The 25371-nt window shown below is 42.5% G+C and overlaps 1 protein-coding gene across 5 annotated transcripts in view; it reads left to right on the top strand.

The window, feature by feature from the left end:
* The window catches only part of anapc10 (anaphase promoting complex subunit 10), a 52586-nt gene extending 41329 nt beyond the window's left edge, over positions 1-11257 (top strand). For all 5 annotated transcript variants that reach the window (XM_078212171.1, XM_078212164.1, XM_078212146.1 and 2 more), the window contains one exon: positions 8992-11257. In XM_078212171.1, coding sequence (XP_078068297.1) covers positions 8992-9222 — 231 coding nt within the window. In that variant the 3' untranslated portion in view covers positions 9223-11257. The remainder of the gene's footprint in view (positions 1-8991) is intronic.
* The last annotated feature ends 14114 nt before the right edge of the window (positions 11258-25371 follow it).

Raw genomic sequence — 25371 nt, 5'->3', positions numbered from 1 at the left:
TGATAAAGTTTATAAAATTATGAGGGGCATAGATAAGGTGAACAGTTGGAAGTTTTTTCCCAGAGCAGAAATGACAATTACAAGGGGGCACAAGTCCAAGGTAAGGGGGAAAGGTTCAGAAGAGATGTGTAGGGAAAGTTATTTTACACAGACAGTGGTGGGGACCTGGAATACATTGCCAAGTGAGGTGGTTGAGGCATTAGCGAAATTTAAGACTTATCTGGATAGACACATGAACAGGCGGGGAATAGAGGGATACAGGCGGTTGGTCTAGATAGGACAACATGATCGGCGCAGGCTTGGTGGGCCAAAGGACCTGTTCCTGTGCTGTTGTTTGACCAAGCTGTTTAATTTCAGTAACAAGTACGATTGTCCACCTAAGAAATTCCATGTTACTGGTCATGGATTCTGTGGACCCCAAAGAGAAAATGCTGGAAAATCCCAGCAGGTCTGGCAGCATCTGGTAGGAGAGAAAAGAGCTGATGTTTTGAGTCCAGATGACCCTTTGTCAAAGCTTTGACAAAGGGTCATCTGGATTCAACGCCAGCTCTTTTCTCTCCTTGCAAATGTTGCCAGACCTGCTGAGATTTTCCAGTATTTTCTCTTTTGGGTTTCAGAATCCAGCATCTGCAGTAATTTGCTGTTATTTATGGATTCTGTGGATCCTTCCACGGCTTATGAACCCGATCCTAGAGCCGCAACGTCGACGGCACACTTGGCAGTTGTTTCTGGGAGGTGGAATCGGTCCATGGACTCTATCTCTGGTATTCCTCTCAGGCTTCTTTTCCAGGCCTCCTCTCACCATCGGGTGTCCTCGAAGAATTGTGTCCCTTTAATCAGGAGATTCCTCCAAGTAAGTCTCTTCTGAGCAAGAGTCTCCCAGGCATTGATGTCTGTGTTGCGTTTCTTGAGGTAAGCCTTCAGGGTGTCTTTGAAGCACTTCCTTTGTCCTCCTCTTGTTCTGGAGTCTTCCTTGAGCTTGGTGAGGAGGATTTGCTTTGGCATTTGGGACTCTGACATCCTAAGCATATAGCTATCCCAATGACGTTGGTTTCGGATATTCATGGCCTCGATGCTGGTGCTCTTGGCTCCTTCAAGGATGCTGAAATTAGTAAGCCTGTCCTCCTAGTTGATGCAGAGGATCTGTCTCCGACAGTATTGAACATATGCCAATATGTTATCTCCCTATACCATGAGCTTTTATTTTTCACAATAATCTTTGTGGCACCTTTCAAATGCCTTCTGGAAATCTTAAGTATCCACGGGTTCCCCTTTATCCACAGCACATGTGACTCCTATGAAGGTCTAATATTTAATAATTACATTTTGGTGCCAATGTGGTTGATTGGCAGTCATTTCTTTCTCAATTCTTAAATCTTGTTGGTTAAAGATGCATGGTTGCTTGTCCTGTTCATTCAGGTCCCTGGTACTTTGTGGCTTTCACGGCACCATTGACAACTTTCACTTCCAACAATGTTGTGGTGCAAATTTGTTTTTGAGCCAAATGAAGCAGGGGCAAGTATAACTAATGGTGCACTTCATTAGATGCCCTATTAGAGCAGAATCTGGCCCATTAACCAAGCTGTTTAATTACTAGTTATGAAGTTTAAATTAATATATAAACTTTCAATATAAGACTGCCCCCCTATCCAAAATCTTTTTATCAGGTATAATTTTTATTTTGTGTTTTTAACAAACAAACACAATGGTAGTTTTAATTTAAATAATTGTGTAATATGTCTTGGTGCTGAAGTAGAAAATGAGTTGGGATGTCCAGTAACTTTTACCATCACAAGGTTCTGACTCGTGGTTACTAACTTTTAATACGTTTTGGTACAAGAGTGACTTCATGTTCATTTTTCTCCCAATTTTTCTAGATTTTACACCCTGCTACATTGATCTATTAAATTTCACGTGGTGTGATTACATTACACTTGCTTTATTTTTAATTGAAATGTCAGATGAAAAGTTATTCCTGACTTTAAAACATTTCTGATTCATCCATTTCATGCCCTGAAGATCTGCATTACTAGAAAGAGAAGAAAAACTTGTGTTTATATAGTGTTTTTCATGACCACTTGATGTCTGTGTTTTACAGCCATTAAGTACTTCTGAAATGTAGTCACTGTTATAATGAGGAAACCAAATTGGCAGTGGTCAGTTTGCACAAAGAAAACTCTCTCAATATTATAATGACCAGATAATCTATATTTTGTGATGTTGATTGAAAGATAAATATTGGGCAAGACATTGGGGATAACTCCTCTGCTCATCTACATAATAGCGCCATAGGATATTTTGCGTTGATGCAAGCTGTTGGGATCTCAGTAATGACTAAAACAATGTCCAACCCAAAGACATTGTGATTACGTAGTTTAGTTATTGAATGAAGTCTGGATACATATAGGGGGTTTCCAAATCTTTGTGCTTTTAGATTGAATATTCCTATAATTAAGATGATTGCAGTGGCTGAATCAAGAACTCTGTGCTGGTTGATGCTACATACTTCAGTACAATTGTGTGAGCTTCTGTGAGGCTTTCTGTTGCTTTGCAATGTGAGAAGTTCTCAGTAAATTGTTCAATAATCCTGTAAGTGCCTTCCTACAGTATATTTTTACCCAATTCTCTCTACGATTGTTAAAAATGATGTGGAGATGCCGGCGTTGGACTGGGGTAAACACAGTAAGAAGTCTCACAACACCAGGTTAAAGTCCAACAGGTTTATTTGGTAGCAAAAGCCACTAGCTTTCGGAGCGCTGCTCCTTCGTCAGGTAAGTGGGAGTTCTGTTCACAAACAGGGCATGTAAAGACACAAATTCAATTTACAAAATAATGGTTGGAATTCTCAACTTGCGCTCAGGACGCAGACCAGCTGCGAAACTCTGCCAAGCAGACGAGACAAAGGAACTACACCATCTACATGCACACCAAGAACAGGAAACTTGAGAAACTCGGCATCACCACCAGCAGCAACCAAGCCTCCCCCGGTACCACAGTAGAAAACAGTACCACTGCAGGGAAGTCCATTGTCAACTTGTCGGACTACACACTTCAACCAGATAAAATCAAAGTTCTCAGCCGACGGCTCAATTTCTGCTCCACCACCAAAATAGACCCCATCAGTCTCGCAGCAGACACAGAGGAATTCATCAGGCGAATGAGGCTGCGGGAGTTCTTCCACAAACCCCAAGAGGCCAACAGCAAACACAGTGAGACAGCCAATGAACTGGAACAGCCGACAGAGAGATCCGCAGTGCAGCAACCAAAGAGGAAAGAGTCGAATTGGACTCCAACGGAAGGCCGCTACCCTCGACTTGACATGTAAGCCCAAGCCGTCAGGAGGTGCGTCAACACCAGATTCATCAGCCGCACTCGCAAGACAGCCCCAAACATCACCCAAGCACAACGCAACGCCATCCGCGCTCTCAAGACCAACTGCAACTTTGTCATCAAACCAGCAGACAAAGGAGGGGCCATCATCATACTGAACAGAACGGATTACTGCAAAGAAGTGTACCGACAACTGAACAACGAGGAACACGACAGACGGTTACCCGCAGATCCGACCAAAGAACACACCTGTCAACTCAACAGACTGATCAAGACCTTTGTTCCGGACCTTCAGAGCACCCTCCGTGTTCTCATCCCACGTACTCCTAGCGTTGGAGATCTCTACTGCCTCCCAAAGATAAACAAGGCAAACACACCCGGCCGTCCCATTGTATCGGGCAACGGAACCCTGTGCGAGAACCTCTCCGACTACGTCGAGGGCATCCTGAAACCCATTGTACAAAGAACCCCCAGCTTTTGTCGCGACACTACGGACTTCCTACAGAAACTCAGCACACATGGAGCAGTTGAACCAGGAGCACTCCTCGTCACAATGGATGTCTTGGCACTCTACACCAGCATCCCCCACGATGATGGCATTACTGCAACTGCCTCAATACTCAACGCCGACAACTGCCAGTTTCCAGATGCAATTTTACAACTCATCCGCTTCATCCTGGACCACAATGTCTTCACCTTCAACAACCAGTTCTTCATCCAGACACATGGAACAGCCATGGGGACCAAATTTGCACCTCAATATGCCAACATCTTCATGCACAGGTTCGAACAAGACCTCTTCACCACACAGGACTTTCAACCAATGCTATACACTAGATACATCGATGACAGTTTCTTCCTTTGGACCCATGGTGAACAATCACTGAAACAACTATATGATGACATCAACAAGTTCCATCCCACCATCAGACCCACCATGGACTACTCCCCGGAATCGGTTGCATTCTTGGACACACGCATCTCCATCAAGGACGGTCACCTCAGCATTTCTCTGTACCGCAAGCCCACGGATAACCTCATGATGCTCCACTTCTCCAGCTTCCACCCTAAACACGTTAAAGAAGCCATCCCCTACGGACAAGCCCTCCATATACACAGGACCTGCTCAGATGAGGAGGATCGCAACAGACACCTCCAGACGCTGAACGATGTCCTCATAAGAACAGGATATGGCGCTCGACTCATCAATCAACAGTTCCGACGCGCCACAGCGAAAAACCGCACCGACCTCCTCAGAAGACAAACATGGGACACGGCGAACAGAGTACCCTTCGTCGTCCAGTATTTCCCCGGAGCGGAGAAGCTACGACATCTCCTCCAGAGCCTTCAACTTGTCATTGATGAAGACGAACATCTTGCCAAGGCCATCCCCACACCCCCACTTGTTGCCTTCAATCTCAATCAGACCATTGTCCGCAGCAAACTACCCAGCCTTCAGGAGAACAGTGACCACGACACCACACAACCCTGCCACAGCAACCTCTGCAAGACGTGCCGGATCATCGACATGGATGCCATCTCACGTGAGAACACCATCCACCAGGTACATGGTACATACTCTTGCAACTCGGCCAACGTTGTCTACCTGATACGCTGCAGGAAAGGATGTCCTGAGGCATGGTACATTGGGGAGACCATGCAGACGCTACAACAACGGATGAATGAACACCGCTCAACAATCACCAGGCAAGAATGTTCTCTTCCCTGTTGGGGAACACTTCAGCGGTCACGGGCATTCGGCCTCTGATCTTCGGGTAAGCGTTCTCCAAGGCGGCCTTCACGACACACGACAACGCAGAGTCGCTGAGCAGAGACTGATAGCCAAGTTCCACACACATGAGGACGGCCTCAACCGGGATCTTGGGTTCATGTCACACTATCTGTAACCCCCACGACTTGCCTGGGCTTGCAAAATCTCACTAACTGTCCTGTCTGGAGACAATGCACATCTCTTTAACCTGTGCTTAACGCTCTCTCCACTCACATTGTCTGTACCTTTAAGACTTGATTACCTGTAAAGACTCGCATTCCAACCATTATTTTGTAAATTGAGTTTGTGTCTTTATATGCCCTGTTTGTGAACAGAACTCCCACTCACCTGACGAAGGAGCAGTACTCCGAAAGCTAGTGGCTTTTGCTACCAAATAAACCTGTTGGACTTTAACCTGGTGTTGTGAGACTTCTTACGATTGTTAAAAATACATGTTCTATTTAAATTAATTTCCAGTCTACTCCACTTCATGTTTTGGGCTCAGCTCAGCTGACCCTTCAGAGAAATGAAAATGAAATAATGAATAAAGCTACCTTTAATTCTATGGACACGATGTTGTGATGCATTTGAGAGTAATGAATACTGTACCACACACTGTGGGAACTTCTCAAAGTTTTTTTTACATCACCCGATGTTTCACAAAAGTGGTGACATAAAGAATAAAATGCACTCAGCATTTTTGTTTTCAAACTGCTTTTAGTCATGAATCCCAGACAGCTGAGTTCACAATTGATCCATCAACACAGTAGATTCATTGCAGGAACACTGAAAGCTATTTTTTTTTTGCATTTTTAAACTAAATGAAGTGTTGTAAAAATGTGAATGGATGTTAAAGGATTTAGTGGTTTTTGAGATTAATGCATGTGTTTGAAAGCTGTTTCTTCAGCGATGTGGGTGGCAGGTTATGCAAATGCATAATAGATTGCTGTTAACTCTTTACAGTTTCAGTGTAAGTGTTCAACCACTTGGAAAATTTTACTACTGTCTCCATTGTATGAGCTCAATCCAATTTGGTATTTTCAACTATCTTAGAAAATGATGTAATTATATACATCTAAACGCACGTTTGTCTGTAATGTACTTTCCAGAATGAAAAACATATTAATCCTTAACTACAAATATAAATTTTACTTAGATGCTCGCTTTAATGTCAATGGGCATACTTTTAAGTCAATACATCAATATACAAGCAGGTTTCACATTCAGTTTAATGTACTTTACTTTTATATTAATACTCAATAAACTGGCTCAAAGTTATAAAATGAATGATATGTAAATGTAATCAACCATATAGCAAAGTTTGCCAGAAAGATCTTTCTATAGTTAAACAGTGCATGGATGAAATATTATAGTTGAAAGTCTATTTGGGCATTATACAGCCAAGTTAAACAATTACCCTTTAATTCAACACTGCATTTTTTTACGTTGGAGGCAGTTTGGTCATTTGCCTAGCTTTCCTCTAGCAATTCTTCGGCGCTTAAATAAAATAAACACAGTGTACATTTTTGTTTCTCTTTCCTGTTTTTGTTGGAAACACTAGAATATTGAGAAAGCAATATTAACATTTTTAATTCCATTTAATATTTCCATCCTACAGTGTGTGCAGTTTATTTTATGTTCTGACCTTTTCTTTTGTTCTTTCCTCCCCTACCCCATGCACAACATTCATATAATTTTCTCTACTTCATTTATCCCCAAGAGCTCCAGTTCCTCCAAAAAACACCCCAGCCTGATATTTGAGCATGGAGTTGTTGGGAGCTGGCTGGCTTCATCTTAATTAAAGTGCTAACACAGCTCAGTGGTAACATTCTTGCCTCAGAAGGTTATTGGTTCAAGCCCCATTCTGGGATAAACACACAATCCAGGCTGATAACGTACTGCAGGACTGTACTGTTCAAGGTGCTGCTGATGAGACATTAACTGAGTTGTTTCGATGTACAAGATGTAATAGAAGCACATATTGGGAAATCAGACGACCCAAAATGGGTGGAATTCATTGATATTGATTTTCTGATATGCATTTCCTGCTAACAAGGTTCCATGTCAGAAGCACACAGTGGAAACATGTTTCCTATTTTGTAATTGTGCCAAATTTATTTAAAAACAGATGTATGTTTCTGGTGTTTTTGATCGACATAATTATATTTATATGTAATGCCCATATATAATAGCACAAACCATTTTGAGTCTTGTATAATTTTGCTGACTGGGACTCGTGAAGGTCTGGTTAAACGCTAACAGCTTGAAGGACATGTCCTTTACTAAAATTCTGTGTTCCTTCTTCTTGGGCAGCCCCTTTGAGTCGAGAATGACTTGCTTCCACACTAAAAACGAGTTCTCAGGAGACTGGGGAGTCAAATGCACAACCTACAGTCTTTGTCTCAGGGGGGCACGGATGGTGGTTGGAGGAGCAGGAATGTGGGTGCCCAAGATTGCCATGCACTCTTTTTGCTGTTGATGCTTGGCTTCAGCTTGCTCTTGGCAATGAAGTTCGTGGTTCAGCTCCTTCCAAGATCCTTTTGCTCAACTTTGGGCAGTCTCGGGTCAGGATCTCCCAGGTGTCAGTGGGGATGTTGCACTTTTACAAGGAGGATTTGAGGGAATCTTTGAAGTGTTTCCTCTGCCCACCTGGGATTGTTTGCCATGTTGAAGCTCCAAGTAGTGTTTGTTTTGGGAGTGTCATGTCAGGCTCACCCAGTGAAGCTGATTGACTGTGGTTAATGCTTCAATGCTCTCGATGTTGGCCTGAGTGAGAACACTGATGTTTGTGCACCCATTCTTCCAGTGGATTTGCAGGATCTCACAGAGGCGGATATGATGGTACTTCCCCATGGTTTGAGATGCCTGTTGTGCATATTCCACGTTTCTGAGCCATATAGGAGGGTGCTATCACTTGTGCTCTGTAGACCATGAACTTGGTACCAAGTGCGAGGCCTTCAAACACACTTTTTCTCTAGTGTCCGAAGACTATGCTGGCACTCTGAAGGCGGTGTTGAATCTCATCAACAATGTCTGCCCTTGTTGACAGTAGGATCAGCAGTATGAAAAGTGGTACATGTTGTCCAAGGCCTCATTCGTGGAGACTGATAATTGGAGGACAGTACTATATGGTGGGGGCAGGTTGGTAAAGGGCTTACGGATGTTTAGTGTAAGGTCCATGTTCTCGTACACCTCCATGAAGGTGTTGATGATGGCTTGGATCTTGGCCTCCGCGTATGTTCAAATGCAAGCATCATTTGCATACTGTAGTTCAATTACAGGGTGGGACAATCTTGTATCTGGCCTGCAAGTGGCGAAGGTTGAATAGATTCCCGCTTTCTTCCGTAGTTTAGCTCCACTCCAGTGGGGAGCTTGCTGAGGGAGAGATGGAGGAGCATTGCAGCTCGGAAGATTGAGAAGCTCTTTGGTGCAGTAACACAGCCTTACTTAATCCCAGTCTGAGTGTGAATTGCTTCTGTGGTGGATCCATTGGTCAAGATCACAGCTTCCATGTCATCGTGGAGCAGGCAGAGGATGGTGACAAACATTTTGGGGGCTGAAACGGAGGAGGACGCTGCATAATCCCTTGTGTAGTATGTGTGTCTTGTTATTCTCTTTGCAAATTGATGCTAGATTTCTGTTTTTTAATAGATCAGTTTGTTTAGTTGTCCAGTTTATTTTCAGATGAGACTGATGACCAGCAGCCAACATTTCGAGGAGGAATTTGGAACTGTTAAAAATTGCTATTAAAAAAGGGTAGTTTGAAGCTGCTTTTTTGTGGTATATCTGTCCTGTTTACTTTTTGGAAAAACGTGCAGTTATTCTACTGGATTTCTTGCTTGCACTAAGGTGGGAATGATATTTAATACCCTTTCATAATTGAATTACAGCAACTGGAACTGGTGGAGCCCAGCGGATGGATTCATGTTCCACTCACTGATGTCAACAAGAAGCCAATCCGTACGTTTATGATACAGATTGCTGTACTAGCCAATCATCAGAATGGAAGAGACACTCATATGAGACAAATTAAAGTCTACACTCCAGTGGAAGAAAGCTCAATCGGCAAATTTCCGAGATGTACCACCATAGATTTCATGATGTATCGCTGCATTAGATGACTGGACATTAAGGCAAATGTTGTTTTGATGCACTCTGAAAATAGTTGTAATTTTGGTATTCCTTTGTTAATTGGTGTAAAAATCATTGGAGGCAAAATAAAAATGATGCCTCAAGCCAATCTCTTTGGTCATCATAGTTGTTGTGGAAAAACCTATGGCCCTGACATGTCCTGCCTTTCTACCAGATCGAGGCTACAAAATGGTAAGACAGGCCTGAGGGGGTTAACTTTTAGCTCATGGACCCTGCCAAGGAGCTTATAATAAGCAAAGTCCTCTCATTTGTTTTCCAGATCAATTGTAGTTCATTGCAAAGGCAAATTCATCCAGCTGTACACAGAGAACTTTTCCCTCACCCCTCCCAAAAACATTAACAGAAAGCTAACTGAATTAAAATGCTACATCTTTGCAAATGTCCCACAGAACAAAATTGCCAATTTATGACACTAAAAAAATTGCTAGCAATTCGCATTTATCCATGGACGGAATCCCCTCACTAAGTAAGCCTTGTGTTAAATGTAGCACACGGATGAATTTCAAACCACAAATCTATATTTGGATGCTCCAACTAGCTTTCTACATTATCTTAAGTTGCCATTGAAGTTCGCAATAGAAAGTTGTTGTACTTAACCAGAATAACAACCCAATTCAGTGATAATCTGTGCATTTGGATCTTCCTACTCTTCCCCTGCTTGAAATATCGACAAAAAGAGGTCACTTATATCAATGCCTGACGATGACAGTAACAGCAAACAATTTGAGCAGAATTTGATGCATTGGCGTTGTGCCAGATGTTAAACTCAAATAATCTGGACCGGGAAATGAAACCACCGACTTCCAGCTTTAATGGAGGCAGGATGAAGGGCAGGCGCTCAATTTACTCCCAGGAAGCAGAATGGTTATTTAAATATAATAATGAGGCTGCAGACCTTCATTTTAAGTCATTCTATTTTAAACAATTTGTGGCCAAGTTTCCTAGATCTAGACAAAAAGGGTCGAATCCATGAAGAAAGTACCAAGACACACTGCTTGTGGGCCAGCGGGAGTTCTAAATAAGCTAGTTGGAATCAGAAAAATCACCTGGCGTTTTGGGAGGGGAAGCTCGGAAACATTTCCCTCATGATGTGGGTAGCAGAGTGGAACAATCCCATTAAAAGCAGTGTCGATTCTGACTCCATTTAAAATTTGAGAATGATACATTTTTCGCTCACCAAAGATATGGAACCAAGATGGGTAAATGAAGATACAGATCGGCATTGAATAGATGGAACAGAATGCTCTACTCCTGTATTCATGCCAGTATGAGACTCATTGTTGAACTTTGTGCTTGAATTGATATGACCAATGATACTTTCATCCATCATTGTTTATACACTTTTCAGGAGCCTCAGAAATTTACAACACAAAAACAAGCTTGTGTTAGTTCTTTGAAAAGGGAATTGTGTTTAGTTCCAAAACCCTGCTGTCTGTAACCTGAAAGTTTGTCATCCTCATCTACTCATCCAACTCCTAAAATTACTTACGGAATCAACTTCCATCACATTTCATGTAAAGCATGCCCATATCCAGACAAATTAATGAAAAATAATTTCATCTTCTCTCCCTATCTTTTGCCAATGATTTTAAAATCTATGATATCTGGTTATTGACCTGCTCAGCAAAAGAAAGTTTTTCTCCAAAAACTCATTTTAAAATATTTCTATCTTAAAAACCTCTATTAGGTCCCCATATCTTATATATTTCGAGGAAAACATCCTAACTTTTTCAACCTATCCTCGTAACTGAAATCGCTCATTGTTTTTAACATTCCCTGTGTGGTTTTTAAAGCCTTTACATCTTTCCTGAAGTATGATGTCAGAATTGTTCACAATATGCCAGCCGAGGTCTATGAAGCAATTTATAAAGTTCCAGCATGATCTCTGTTTATGTTCTATACTTCTATGTATAACCCCAAGCAACGCGTGTGCTTTATCAGCTTGTCCTGTCACCTTTAAGGATTTTTGTAATGTGGATAAATGTCTCTGCTCATTTACACTTCAAAATTATGCCATTTGTAGTATACTGTCTTTCCATACTACTACTCCCATTGTGCAACACTTCACACTATTCAGCATTGCATTTAATCTGTTGTATTTCTGCCAAATTCACCATCCTGAAACATCCAATTATTTTCATTACTCTGCTATTTTGTCAAGTTTAAATCATCTGCAAACTTTGTGGACTCCCTAAGTCCACATTTAGGTTCTTTATAAAAATCGAAAAGAGCAGTGGACCCTTACTACCTCATGGGGAACACCACTGCAAATCATTGCCGAGACTGAAAAAATCCATCCATAACTTTGCTTCCTGTTACTGAGCAAAGTACTTCTTCGTACCATCATTTTCCCTTAATTTCATGGGCTTCAATCTTCATAACAAGCCTCCTATGTGGCACTTTGGATTCCTTCCAAAAGTCTATATAAACATCGACTGCAGCACCTTAATCAACATTTTCTGTTACCTCATCAAAGAATTCTATCAGTTAATAAGACACAGTTTGCCTTTAACAAATCCCTGCTCTCTCTCTCGCAGTCCCTCTGAATCGAGAATGACTTGTTTTCAGGTGCCTGAGGAGTCCAATGTGTGACCTACAAACTCTGTCACAGGTGGGACAGATGGTGGTCAGAGGGGGGGGGGGGGGGGGGGGCCTGGGTGGCCAAACACACTCTCAACTGTCAATGTTTGGCTTAAGCTTGTTCTTGACAATAGAACTTGAGTTTAGCTCCTCCCCAAATGCTTTTCCTCCATTTCAGATGTCTTGACCAGAGATTCCCAGGTGTCGATGGGAATATTGCACTTTTTCAAGGAGGCTTTGAAGGTGTCCTTAAAGCGTTTCCTCTGCCGTCCTGGGGCTCACTTGCCATGTCAAGGCTCCGAGTAGACTACTTGTTTCAGGAGTCTTGTGTCAGGCAGGCAGATGATGTGTCCCACCCAGTGGAGCTAATCGAGCGTAGTCAATGTTTTGATGTTGGCCTGAGCAAGAACATGGATGTTTGTGCGCCTATCTTGCCAATGAATTTGCAGGATCTTGTGGAGGCAATGCTGGTGGGACTTCTGTCGGGTTTTGAGGTGCCTGCTGTATACAGTCGATGTCTCTGAGCCATATAGGAGGGTGGATATCACTACTGCTCTGTAGACTGAGGTCCTGGTCTTCAGACACTTCCTTAGGCAACCAAAGGCTGCATTGGAACACTTGAGGTGTTGAAACTTGTTGACAATAGGGTCCCAAGGTATGGAAAGTGGTGCATGTTGTCCAAAGCCTTGTTGTGGATTTTGATAACCAGGGGACAGTGCTGTGTGGCAGGGGCAAGTTGGTAGAGGACCTTTCTTTGTCTTACAGATATCTAGTGTAGGGCACATGCTCTCGTTCACCTCGATGAAGCTGTTGGTGATAGCTCAGAGTTCAGCTTCCAAATATGCGTAGACACAAGCATTGTCTTGCCACTTCAGCAGGGAGCTGGCAGCAAGGAAGAGCATCGGTGCGATAACACAGCCTGGCTTGACCCCACTCCAAACATGATTTGGGTCTGTGGTGAATCCGTTGGTCAGGACCACAGCTTGCATGTCATTGTGGATCAGTTGGAGATTGGTGGCAAACCTTTGGGGGCAGCCGAAACAGAGGATGGTCCATGATCCCTTGCATTTGACAGTGTTTAGACTTTGTGAGGTCAAAGAAAGCCATATTCAAAGGTTGATGCTGTTCCCTGCATTTTTCTTTTAGTTACCACGTCATAGAGGTTTACAGCATGGAAACAGGCCCTTTGGCCCAACGTGTCCATGCCGCCCCTTTTTTTAACCCCTAAGCTAGTCCCAATTGCCCGCATTTGGCCCATATCTCTCTATACCCATCTTACCCATGTAACTGTCTAAACGCTTTTTAAAATACTTTGTGATGAAGATCATGTCTGTTGTGCCCCTTAGTGGGCAGAATCTGCAATTACTAGACAAAAGGGCAACTACTGTCCAAGTTATTTGCGTTATCCCTGATGATGGTTTCCAGTAACCTGGCCACTGATGTTAAGCTAACCACCCTGTAGCTTCCTGGTTTATCCCTTTTTCTTGAAAGGTAGTATAATATTAGCAATGCTTTAATCATGTCCTCCGCCTTGGTTCAAAGACTTCTCTTTGGCTCCTTAACAGACCCAACTTTATCCCAAGCTAACTGCTTGCTCTCTATATATGTTGCTTGCTAGTATTTTGTTACAACCCCCTCTATCTTCTGTTTTAACTTTAAATTTTCTCCTGTAGTTTCTATAGTCTTCCTGATTATTAACTGTATCTTGCCTCTGACGTTTGTTGTTGGCCTTTTTCTGTTTTATATCAACTTTTGTATCCTTTGTCATGTTGGGTTTGTTCGCATTGGATGTTCTACCTTTTCCTTCCAGAGGATTACACCTAGTTTGTGTAAGAACATAAGATATGGGGGCAGAAGTAGCTCATTTGGTGTCTCGAACATACTCTACCATTCAACAAGATCGTGACTGATTTTCTACCTCAACTTCACTTTCACAGAAACATAGAAAATAGGAGCAGGAGGAGGCCATTTGGCTCTTTGATCCTGCTCCGCCATTCATTATAATCGTGGCTGATCATCCAATTCAATAGCCTGATCCCACCTTCCCCTTATATCCTTTGATTCCCTTCACTCCAAGAGCTATATCTAACTCCTTGAAAATATCGTGTTTTGGCCTCAACTGTTTTCTGTGGAAGTGAATTCCACAGGTTCAACACCCTCTGAGGGGGTGAAGAAATTTCTCCTCATCTCTATCCTAATAGGTTTGCCCATTATCCTTAGTCTATTACCCGTGGTTCTGGGCACCCGTACCATCGGAAACATCTTTCCTGTACCAACCCTGTCTAGTCCTGTTCGAATTTTATAGGTTTCTGTGAGATTCCCCCCCATCCTGAACTCCAGCAAATATAATCCTAACCAACTTAATCTCTCCTCGTGTCAGTCCCGCCATCCCAGGAATCAGTCTACTGAACCTTTTTTGCATTCCCTCTTTAGCAAGAACACGCTTCCTCAGATAAGGTGACTAAAACTACGCACAATATTCCAGATGTGGCCTCACCAAGGCCTTATATATTTGGAGAAAGATATCCTTGCCCCTGTATTCTAATCCTCTCACTATGAAGGCCAACATACCATTTGCCTTTTTTACTGCCTGCTGCACCTGTATGCTTACCTTCAGCGACTGGTGTACGAGGACACCCAACTCTCATTGCACATTCCCCTCTCTTAATTTATAGCCATTCAGATAGTAATCTGCCTTCCTGTTTTTGCTACCAATGTGGAGAACCTCACATTTATGCACGTTATACTGCATCTGCCATGCTTTGCCCACTCACCAAAAAACACTGAAACATTTCTGCATCCTCCTCACAACTCACCCTCCCACCCAGCTTTGTGTTATTTGCAAGTTTGGAGATATTACATTTAGTTCCCTCTTTACATCAATTATGTATATTGTGAATATCTGGGGTCCTAGTACCAATCTGTGTGGTACCCCACTCATCACTGCCTGCCATTCATAAAAAGACCCATTCATTCCTACTCATTGTTTCTTGTCTGCCAACCAGTTTTCTATCCATCTCAATACACCACCCCCAATCCCATGCACTTTAATTTTACGCACTTTTGACTTTGTCAAAAGCCTTCTGAAAGTCCAAATAAACTACATCCACTGACTCCCCCTCATCAACTCTACTAGTTATTATCCTTGAAGAATTCCAGTAGATGTGTCAAGCATGATTTTGCTTTCGTAAATCCATGTTGATTCTGTCCGATCCTGCCACTTTTTTACCAAGTGCACTGCTATTAAATTTTTTATCATGGACTCAAGAATTGACGTCAGGCTTACTGGTCTATAATTCCCTATCTTTTCTCTACCTCCTTTTTTAAATAGTGGGGTTACATTAATTACCCTCCAATCTGTAGAAACTGTTCCAGAGTCTGCAGAATCTTGGAAGATGACCAATGCATCCATTATTTCTAGGGCCACTTCCTTAAGTGCTCTGGGTTGTAGATTATCAGACCCTGGGAATTTAACAGCCTTTAATCCCAATTTTCCCAACACCAATTCTCTACTAATACTGATTTCCTTCAGTTCCTCCCTCTCACTAAACCCTGCACTCCCCAACATTTCTAGCATCTTATGTGTGTTCTCCTTTGTGAAAACAGAACCAAAATATGTATTTAGTTGATGAGCCATTTCTTTGTTCCCTATTATAACTTCCCCCATCTCTGACTCATAGAGTCATAGAGGTTTACAGCATGGAAACAGGCCCTTCAGCCCAACTTGTCCATGCCACCCCTTTTTTTTAAAAACCCCTAAGCTAATCCCAATTGCCCGCATTTGGCCCATATCCCTCTATACCCATCACACCCATGTAACTATCTAAATGCTTTTTAAAAGATAAAATTGTACCCGCCTCTACTACTACCTCTGGCAGCTTGTTCCAGACACTCACCACCCTCTGTGTGAAATAATTGCCCCTCTGGACACTTTTGTATCTCTCCCCTCTCACCTTAAACCTATGTCCTCTAGTTTTAGACTCCCCTACCTTTGGGAAAAGATATTGACTATCTACCTTGTCTATGCCCCTCATTATTTTATAGACCTCTATAAGGTCACCCCTCAGCCTCCTACGCTCCAGAGAAAAAAGTCCCAGTCTATTCAGCCTCTCCTGAGAAATCAATCCATCAAGTCCCGGTAGCATCCTAGTAAATCTTTTCTGCACTTTTTCTAGTTTAATAATATCCTTTCTATAATAGGGTGACCAGAATTGCACACAGTATTCCAAGTGTGGCCTTACCAATGTCTTGTACAACTTTAACAAGACGTCTCAACTCCTGTATTCAAATGTTCTGACCGATGAAACCAAGCATGCCGAATGCCTTCTTCACCACTCTGTCCACCTGTGACTCCACTTTCAAGGAGCTATGAACATGTACCCCTAGATCTCTTTGTTCTGTAACTCTCCCCAACGCCCTACCATTAACTGAGTAAGTCCTGCCCTGGTTCAATCTCCCAAAATGCATTACCTTGCATTTGTCTAAATTAAACTCCATCTGTCATTCGTCAGCCCACTGGCCCACTTGATCAAGATCCCATTGCAATTGGAGATAATCTTGCTCACTGTCCACCATGCCACCAATCTTGGTGTCATCTGCAAACTTACTAACCATGCCCCCTATACTCTCATCCAAATCATTAATATAAATGACAAATAACAGTGGGCCCAGCACTGATCCCTGAGGCACACCGCTGGTCACAGGCCTCCAGTTTTAAAAACAACTCTCTACAACCACCCTCTGGCTTCTGTCAAGAAACCAATTTTGTATCCATTTAGATACCTCACCCTGGATCCCGTGAGATTTAACTTCATGCAACAACCTACCATGCGGTACCTTGTCAAAGGCCTTGCTAAAGTCCATATAGACAACATCAACTGCACTGCCCTCATCTACCTTCTTGGTTACCCCTTCAAAAAACTCAATTAACTTTGTGAGAAATGATTTTCCACTCACAAAGCCATGCTGACTGTCCCTAATCAGTCCTTGCATCTCTAAATGCCTGTAGATCCTGTCTCTCAAAATACCTTCCAACAATTTACCCACCACAGATGTGAGGCTCACTGGCCTGTAGTTCCCAGGCTTTTCCCTGCAGCCCTTTTTAAACAAAGGCACAATATTTGCCACTCTCCAATCTTCAGGCACCTCACCCGTGACTATCGATGATTCAAATATCTCGGCTAGGGGAACTGCAATTTCCTCCCTAGCCTCCCACAACGTCCTGGGATATACCTCATCAGGTCCCACAGATTTATCTACCTTGATGCGCTTTAAGACTTCCAGCACCTCCTTCTCTGTAATATGTACACTCCTCAAGACATCAATATTTATTTCCCCAAGTTCCCCAACATCCATGCTTTTCTCAACAGTAAATATTGATGAGAAATATTCATTTAGGATCTCACCTATCTCTTGTGGATCCGCACATAGATGACCTTGTTGATCCTTAAGAGGCCCTACTCTCTTCCTTGTTACTCTTTTGCCCTTTATGTATTTGTAGAAGCTCTTTGGATTCTCCTTTGCCTTATCTGCCAAAACAATTTTGTGTCCCCTTTTTGCCCTCCTGATTTCTCTCTTAACTCTACTCCTACACCTCCTATATTCTTCAAGAGATTCACTTGATCCCAGCTGCCTATGCACGTCATATGCCTCTTTCGTCTTCTTGACCAGGGCCTCAATATCCCGGGTCATCCAGGGTTTCTGACTTCTGCCAGCCTTGCCCTTCACTCTAAGAGGAATGTGTTTACCCTTAACCCTGGTTAACACACAATTTGAAAGCGTGCCACTTACCAGACGTCCCTTTTCCTTCCCACAGACTCCCCCAATTAACTTTGGAAAGTTCCTGCCTGATACCATTAAAACCGGCCTTGCCCCAATTTAGAATATTAACTTTTGGGCCAGACCTATCATTTTCCATAGCTATATTAAAACTAATAGAATTATGGTCACTGGTCCCAAAGTGATCCCTCACTAACACTTCTGTCACCTGCCCTTCCTTATTTCCCAAAAGGAGGTCACGCTTTGCTGTATGGGACCTATATTTGTCTTCACCAATCTTTTTCTCTTCATATACCTTTAGAAACTTTTACAGTCAGTTTTTATGTTTCCTTCAAGCATACACTATTTTCCCCTTCTTAATCAACCCCTTGGTTTTCTTTTGCTGAATTCTATTCTTCTGTGTGGTGAGTTAGCTGATCTCAGCATTAGCTAACAGTAAAGATACTACAGTTGATCCTGGGAGCCAAGTTTTTGATTTGGTTTGTCTGCAAATATACATGTCACTCAAGAAGAACGAGATTCTGAAAAATCCTAAATCTCCCTCCCTTCATAAAAATAAAAAAGACAAAATCTTTCATAAAGGTCCCCTTCAAAAATGCTAAAACATTGTTTTTGAATAATATTCATTGACTAGCTTAAATTTCAAGAATGAACATGCATTCTAAATTTTGCAACTATATAAATGCATATTAGAATTGGTAAGGCTGAGAAGTAAGTTATGTGGATCCATTTCCATCATCAATATTTTGCTGCCAACATTTATATGTATTCTATTTAGCCAATAAATATTGTGACTTGGTACTCTGAATATTCAGAGTAAGCAATTTAAACAAGTTCTGTAACTACCCATTAAAATATATGGTTGTTAAGGCAAAACCAATGAATCAGTTATAATCAAAAGATAAAATGCTGGAAAATCTCAGCAGGTCTGGCAGCATCTGTAAGGAGAGAATTGAGCTGACGTTTCGAGTCCAGATGACCCTTTGTCAAAGCTAAAAGGCTTACAAAGTGGGAGATATTTATACTGTAGGGTGAGGGAATGAAAGATGAGTCATAGCCACAAAAACATGGGGGAAAGGCTGCTAATGGCAGCCCATAGAGAGAATAAAGGGTGTAAACGGCCAAACGGCAGAGAAGCTGAAATCAGAGGATCCAATTTTACCATTTTCATTCTAAGTGCTGAATCTGGGCGCAATTCAGATCCGACTTGGAAAACTGCTCTCAGGTGCCCCCATACGCACTCAGCCTGAAAATAAAATCACAGGTCTGAATCGCGCTGTGGGTGGGGCTTATCATACCTGAAACGCTGCAGCTCCGATTGGAGCTTTGAACTGCGCAGTGAAAAAAAAATTGAAAAATGCACCCCTGTCATATCGCTCCCGGGCCGCAAAAAGTGGATAAAGCGGCCCAGGAGCGAAAAGCGGGAGCGATGGCCCCCATAGACATCACCCCACCCCCATAACATAACTGTCCCCCTTATCCACCCACCCCCCCGCTACCCAGAACGATTGTGACCCTCTGTCCCACTTCCCCCCCGCTGAGCATCCGCAGAGTGGCAGCAGTCCCCCCTGCCCCTGCCCCCCCCCCCCCCCCCCCCCCCCCGGCCCGGGGATCCATTGGGCCTCCCTCCCCCCCCATCAGAGAATGATCTGGCCTCCCTCCTCCCTCCCCCACCAGTGAATGATCGGGCATCCCTCCTCTCCACCATCACCCCGCCAGAAAACCATCTGGCCTCCTTCTCCACCAGAGAATGAGCTGGTCTCCCTCCTCGCAACCCCCCCCCCCCCCCCCCGCCCCGCCCCCCCCAAACCAGAGAGCAATCTGTCTTCTCTTCTTCCTCTCCCTCCACCAGAGAATGATTGGGTCTCCCCCCTTCTCCCCCCCGCCCCCCCCCCCCCCCCGCCCAACCTCTGCCAGAGAATGATCGGGCCTCCCTCTTGGCCTCCCACCTCACCAGAGAATGATGTGGCTCGCCTCCCTTCCATCCCCCCCCCCTCCCCGTTCCAACCACCGATCTGAGTCAGAGAGCCGTTGGAAGCTCTGAACTTACCTCTTCAGAAGCTGGAGCGCCCGAAACAGACCTTTGCTGAGCATGTCTGTTTCGCGCCAAATCTGGATGGACAAACGCAGTGGTAAAGGGGGAAATGCTGGTAAGGTTGGCCGGACAGCCCATTAATTCAATTTAAATGCATGCAAATGCACTTAAATCGCCGTTGCGCCCGTTTCTGGCACGATTCGGCTCACGGTCATTTTCGGGCCTTGGTAAAGTGGACGTCGGCGCAGGTCGCACTAATCGCCTCACGCCCGACTTTACCAAGTTTTCGCGCCCGTTTCAATGGTAAAATCAGGCCCAGAGAGTGAGTTGTAACACATGAAGATGTGGGGGGATGGGTGGTAGAGAGGTAAAATAGACAAAAAGGAGGAAAGGGGAAGCAAAGGGGGAGGGGGGATAAAATAGGAGGAAAGAGTAGGGGGGGGGGGTAAGAAAAATATAGAAAGACAATAAGGAAGTGAAGGTAGAGAACAGTTAAAAATTAAATGAAATGAAAACAAAGGAGTTATGAGTTATAATGAATTATAATCTTTGGCCCCTGCTAATGCAACATTGAAATGGCAGTTGAATGCCTGTAAAGAGAGGTGAAAGCTACTTCATATACTTAAATTGCTGACTGTTTATGAGTGATCAAACTAAATTGAATTCTATTTGGTAACAAAATTAATTTACTACTGATTTATTTTGGCTATACCTGTGGCATAAAGATAATACCAGCTGATTGAAGCTTTGATTCCAAAGTTTATCTCACTTGTAAGCAGAATTGCAATTATAACATTATCTTGTACTGATATACCACATTTAACATAAAATGTCCCAAGGCATTTCACAGGAACATTGTCATTGAAAATTCTACATGGGTCACATATTAAGACAGATGAACTAAACTGGTAAACTAAAATTCCGAGAACCATGCTGGTAAACCACATCTGCACCCTCTCAGGGACCCACATCTTCCTAAAATGTTCGAATTGAACACAATACTATAGTGGTGGTCTAATCAAGCTTCAGGTTCAGGATAACTTCCCTGATTTTGTATTTATTTATGAAGATCAAGATTCCATTTGCTTTGCCAACAACTCTTTCAATATGCCCTGCCACCTTCAAAGATCCATGCACATGCACTTACTATGTCCCTCTGTCCCTCAACACATTTTAGAACTGTGTTAACTCTGCCTTGCCGCTTTCATTCCCTTCTGCCAAAATGCATCTCACACTTTGTTTTGAATTCCACTTGCCATTTGTCTGATCTGCTCGCCTATCTTCGTTCTGTTAGTGATTTAGTATCATCCTCACTGTTTGCCACTCCTCCAAGTTTAGTATCATTGGCAGACTTTGAAATTTTACTCTGTATTCCAATATTTAAATCATTTATATATATCGATAAAAGCAGATCCAAGCTCCGAACCTTGGGTGAGCACTGCCGTCTACCATCTTCCTGTTTGACTCTTAACTTGCTGTTTTTTGTTGGTCCTTCAGTCAATTTTTTATCCGATTTGACAGTGAGCTTTCTATTCCACGAGTCACAATTTTGCTAACAAGACTTTTATGTGGAATTTTCCAAACACTTTCTTAAAATGCGAAGCAGTCCCTTCATTTACTTTCTTACTTCATCAAAAATTAATTAGATTAGTAAAGCATGATCTGCCTTTTACAAGTCTGTGCTGACTCTCCTTAAATAACTCAAACCTCTTTGTGTGCCTGTTGACTTTTTCCTGATTATTTTTCTAAAATGTTACTCAGCACTGATGTCAATTAAGTAGCCTTTCTCATCTACTGCAGGCCCTCAGCAATGTCATCTGAAAACACAAAGCCAGTTTTCACATGTACACTGATGGCACGCAATGCTACCTCAACATCCCTCTCAACTCTCCACTGCCTCAAAATTGACAGATTTTTCTTCTGATATCCATTATTGGCTGAACAGCAGTTTCCTCCAATTAAATATTGGAAAGAGGCCCCTTGGTACAAACTCCCTTCTCTAGCCATTAACTCCATCCCCTGAAACTGTGACGCTGAACGTGAATGTTCACAACCTTGACATCATAATTGACCCTGAAATGAACTTCCAATCATATATCCACTCCATAACTAAGGCTACTTATTTCCACAACTACACCATTGCCCAACTCTGCCCCTCTCAGTTCATCTGTTATTGAAGCCCTCACCCATGCTTTTGTTACCTCTAGATTGTCCTTCACCAACACACTCCTGACCGGCTTCCCATTCTACCCTCTGTAAACTTGCATGTGTCCTCTCACTGAAAGTGCCATTTATCCAAAACTCGTGTGCAGGTTGACATACACTGGCTCCCAGATAAGAAGCACCTCGATTTCAAAGTTCTGATCCTTGTAGGCTTTAAATCTCTCCATAGCCCCGCCCCTTTACTATGCTGATCTCATTCTGGCCCCTTGAACATCAACAGTTTTAATTGCTCCCCTATCGGTGGTTGTGCCTTCTGCTGCCTGGGCCCGAAGCTCTGAAATTCACTTTTCAATCCGTTCCAGCTCACTGCCAGGTTTCTCCTCCTTTAAGACACTACTGAAAACCTACCCCTTTGACCAAGCTTTTTGGCCATCTGACATAATAATATCTAACTAGCTCCATGTGAAATTTTGGCCCATAAGTTCCGGGCCAAATGCTGACTTAAGCCAATTGTGCTCCGCACATGCATGTCAAGACAATATGGAAGTCCTGGCACCTGCACTTGCACACTGAAAGAGTGCAAAGTTTGAAACTCCAATTGGGTTTTGGAAAGCTGCCAGTATGGAGGCATTGAGCTGCAATCTCTCCCTAACTTCTGTCCCTTGTGCTGATAGTAGGTGCGGTTTTGCCCTTATTTATCTGCACATTTAATTTTTGGTCAAGCTGCAGCGAGTAGAGGCAGCAAACATTCTTTGGGTGGGTTAAGTTTTTTTGTAATTTTTCTAAAAAGATGTTTAACATGTATGTAATGCACAGAAAGTGAAAGAAAGATTTTTTTAAAATTTTACAACTTTGTCATGACAACTAATTCCAGTAAAGAAGTGCAAGAGAGTATATAACAAGGTGCATATTAGTATCTGGAATAAATTTCAGCTGAAATATATTTGGATTTTGCTATATATTTTAAGTAGCATTTATCCCAATTGTAAGAGTCTCCCTGTTGCAACATTGATCATTATGCACTTGGCTAATTCAAATGCCTTAGAAAAGTATTCCTTCAGATGACATATGCAAGTCTTCTGTAAGCTGATGTGAACTTTCTCTCTGATAGGCATTGAAGAATCCAGCGCCGATTGAAAATCTGGTGTCATGTTCCATCACCATTTTGGCTCTTCACGCTTTTGGCTTGGCTTCTTAACTGAAGTTCTTTCTGAGTCTTCGACGTAGGCGTGGAAGAGTCAGGCTACAAATAAAATCCAAATCCTTCTCTCTCCCCCTTTCCCCCTCTTCCCCACCCCCTTACCCCCTCTCCCCATTTCCCTTTCCCCTTCTCCCCTTCCCCTTTCCCCTCCCCATTTCCCCTCTTCCAATCTCCTTTCCCATTTCCACCTTCTTACTCTCTTTCTACCCTTTTTCCTCTCCACCCCCTTCCACACTCTCCTCCCCTTTTCCTCCTCTCCACCTCCTTCCCCCTCTCCCCTCCTTTCCCCCTCCCTCCCTACCCTTCACCTTCTTACCTCTCATCCCCCCTACCTCCTTGTTCAGAGTCAACAGAACTGTTGTGTCAATGTATTGATATATGCCTGTATATATTTTATTGATCATTGTGTTAGAGAAAAAATATATTTTAGAAGAAATTTGAAAAGATAAGGCAATTAAACAATGTCATAGTCAGCTGATAAAGTAAAATGTGTTAAATGTTAACATGATATCAAAGTTTTGTATTTATAATTTTTTGTGAATATTTTCCATTAAAACACAAAATTCTACTAATGCTTTATTGAAACAAAACAAAACATTTAAATGTGAATTACACAAATGCTTTATTGAAACTAACAGAACAGTTAAATATGAGAGAATTACAAATAAAGTACGCAAGGCAGAAGAATACTAATGATAAGCACATTTAGATTTCCATGGCCCAAAATGTGAACTCTCCTTTGCTCAACCTCATGCAGGTAGCCAAATCATGGTCTGAAAAGTCCTGACCTCTTGGCTTCCCAATTAAATTTGAAGTTTCCATATTCTAAATTAAAACATAAGAAAACTTATAAGCATGCCACATTTAAAGTTATATAAAAATATAATGCAGATTTAAATAGTAGTTTCACAAATTTAGAACAAATAACAAAAGGGCGGCACGGTAGCACAGTGGTTAGCACTGTTGCCTCACAGCTCCAGGGACCTGGGTTCGATTCCCAGCTTGAGCCACTGTCTGTGCAGAGTTTGCACATTCTCCCCATGGGTTTCCTCCGGGTGCTCCAGTTTCCTCCCATAGTCCAAAAATAAGCGGGTTTGGTGCATTGGCCATGCTAAATTGCCCCTTAGTGTCCTGGGATGCGTAGGTTAGAGGGATTAGCGGATAAATATGTGGGGTTATGGGGATAGGGCTTAGGTGGGATTGTTGTCAGTGTGGACTCAATAGGCCAAGTGGCCTCCTGCACTGTAGGGATTCTATTAACATGTGTGCATTTATACATTAATACTCATCTTCAATCATAAAATAATAAAGATTACATTTTAAATGAGCCAATAACAAAATAAATGACAAAATAAAGAAGTTTCAATATGCCTTTATAACAGCAGGGAACTTCTTCTCAGTTTTCAATGCAAAACTGATATTTTCGAGCTGAATCTCAATGGGTGTTCCCGAGCTGGCTGCATCATAAGGGTTAGGGTCCTCCTGTGTCGTGCTGGGGCCTGCGGAGATCGCTTGGCTGGAGGCTGATGTTCCCATCTGGAGTTTGTGCACTATTTTTCAAGGCAGGTATGTGTGCAAATAATTCTTTTATTTCTGGTGGCCCATAACTTTCTACTGCTGATCGGAGGTTATAGGCCATTGTTTTATAATTATTTTGTGAAACACCTTGAGATATTTTATCAGATTAAAGATGCTAAATATTGCAAATTCTTGTTGTTACCACAGAGGGGGAGACTGGGAGGCCAGTTCCCTCAGATGACTCTGGAGCACCTTGTGGTGGTCGACAGCTGGTTGATGTTAATAAAAAGGAGAAACTCGTCTCCAGCAGGGATTCTCACCTGAAGCAAAACTGGGAAGGAAAGAAATGCAGAAAAAATTTTTAGATAAAAAAATACAAAATAATTTGAAGAGAAACTACCTTACTGATAAAATATCAAACCATTTTCTTAGCAGTATCTTAATTCAATATCATAATTTGGTTGAATTGTATCTGACATTCTCAGGGCGTGGAATCATGAAAGGTAGCAGTTTCTGAGAATACAATGGAGATCTCAAGGGAAAACAGAACTAAATATGAGGAAGTATTAACAGATGCTTCATTAAAGGGGAGACAAGTTGTTCTTTGGTCTGACGTGTTTAAGATCATATATTTTGTATGCTTTATATAAACAGTAATATGTTTCTGCTTATGGCAGTATTGTGGAGAGAATATTATCAAGCCATTTTGATGTTGCCATAACCTGCTGAGTATTTCCAGTATTTTCTGTTTTATTTCAGATTTCCAGATCTGTTGTATATTGCTTTTCCACACGTACTCACTGTATTCTGCAGCCTGTAAACCAACCCAAACTTATTTTGGAG

The sequence above is a fragment of the Mustelus asterias genome, chromosome 1 (assembly GCF_964213995.1).
Source record: "Mustelus asterias chromosome 1, sMusAst1.hap1.1, whole genome shotgun sequence".
NCBI classification, from domain to species: Eukaryota; Metazoa; Chordata; class Chondrichthyes; order Carcharhiniformes; family Triakidae; genus Mustelus; species Mustelus asterias.
Note: the sequence above shows the minus strand (reverse complement) of the source record. Positions and strands in the feature narration are given on the sequence as shown.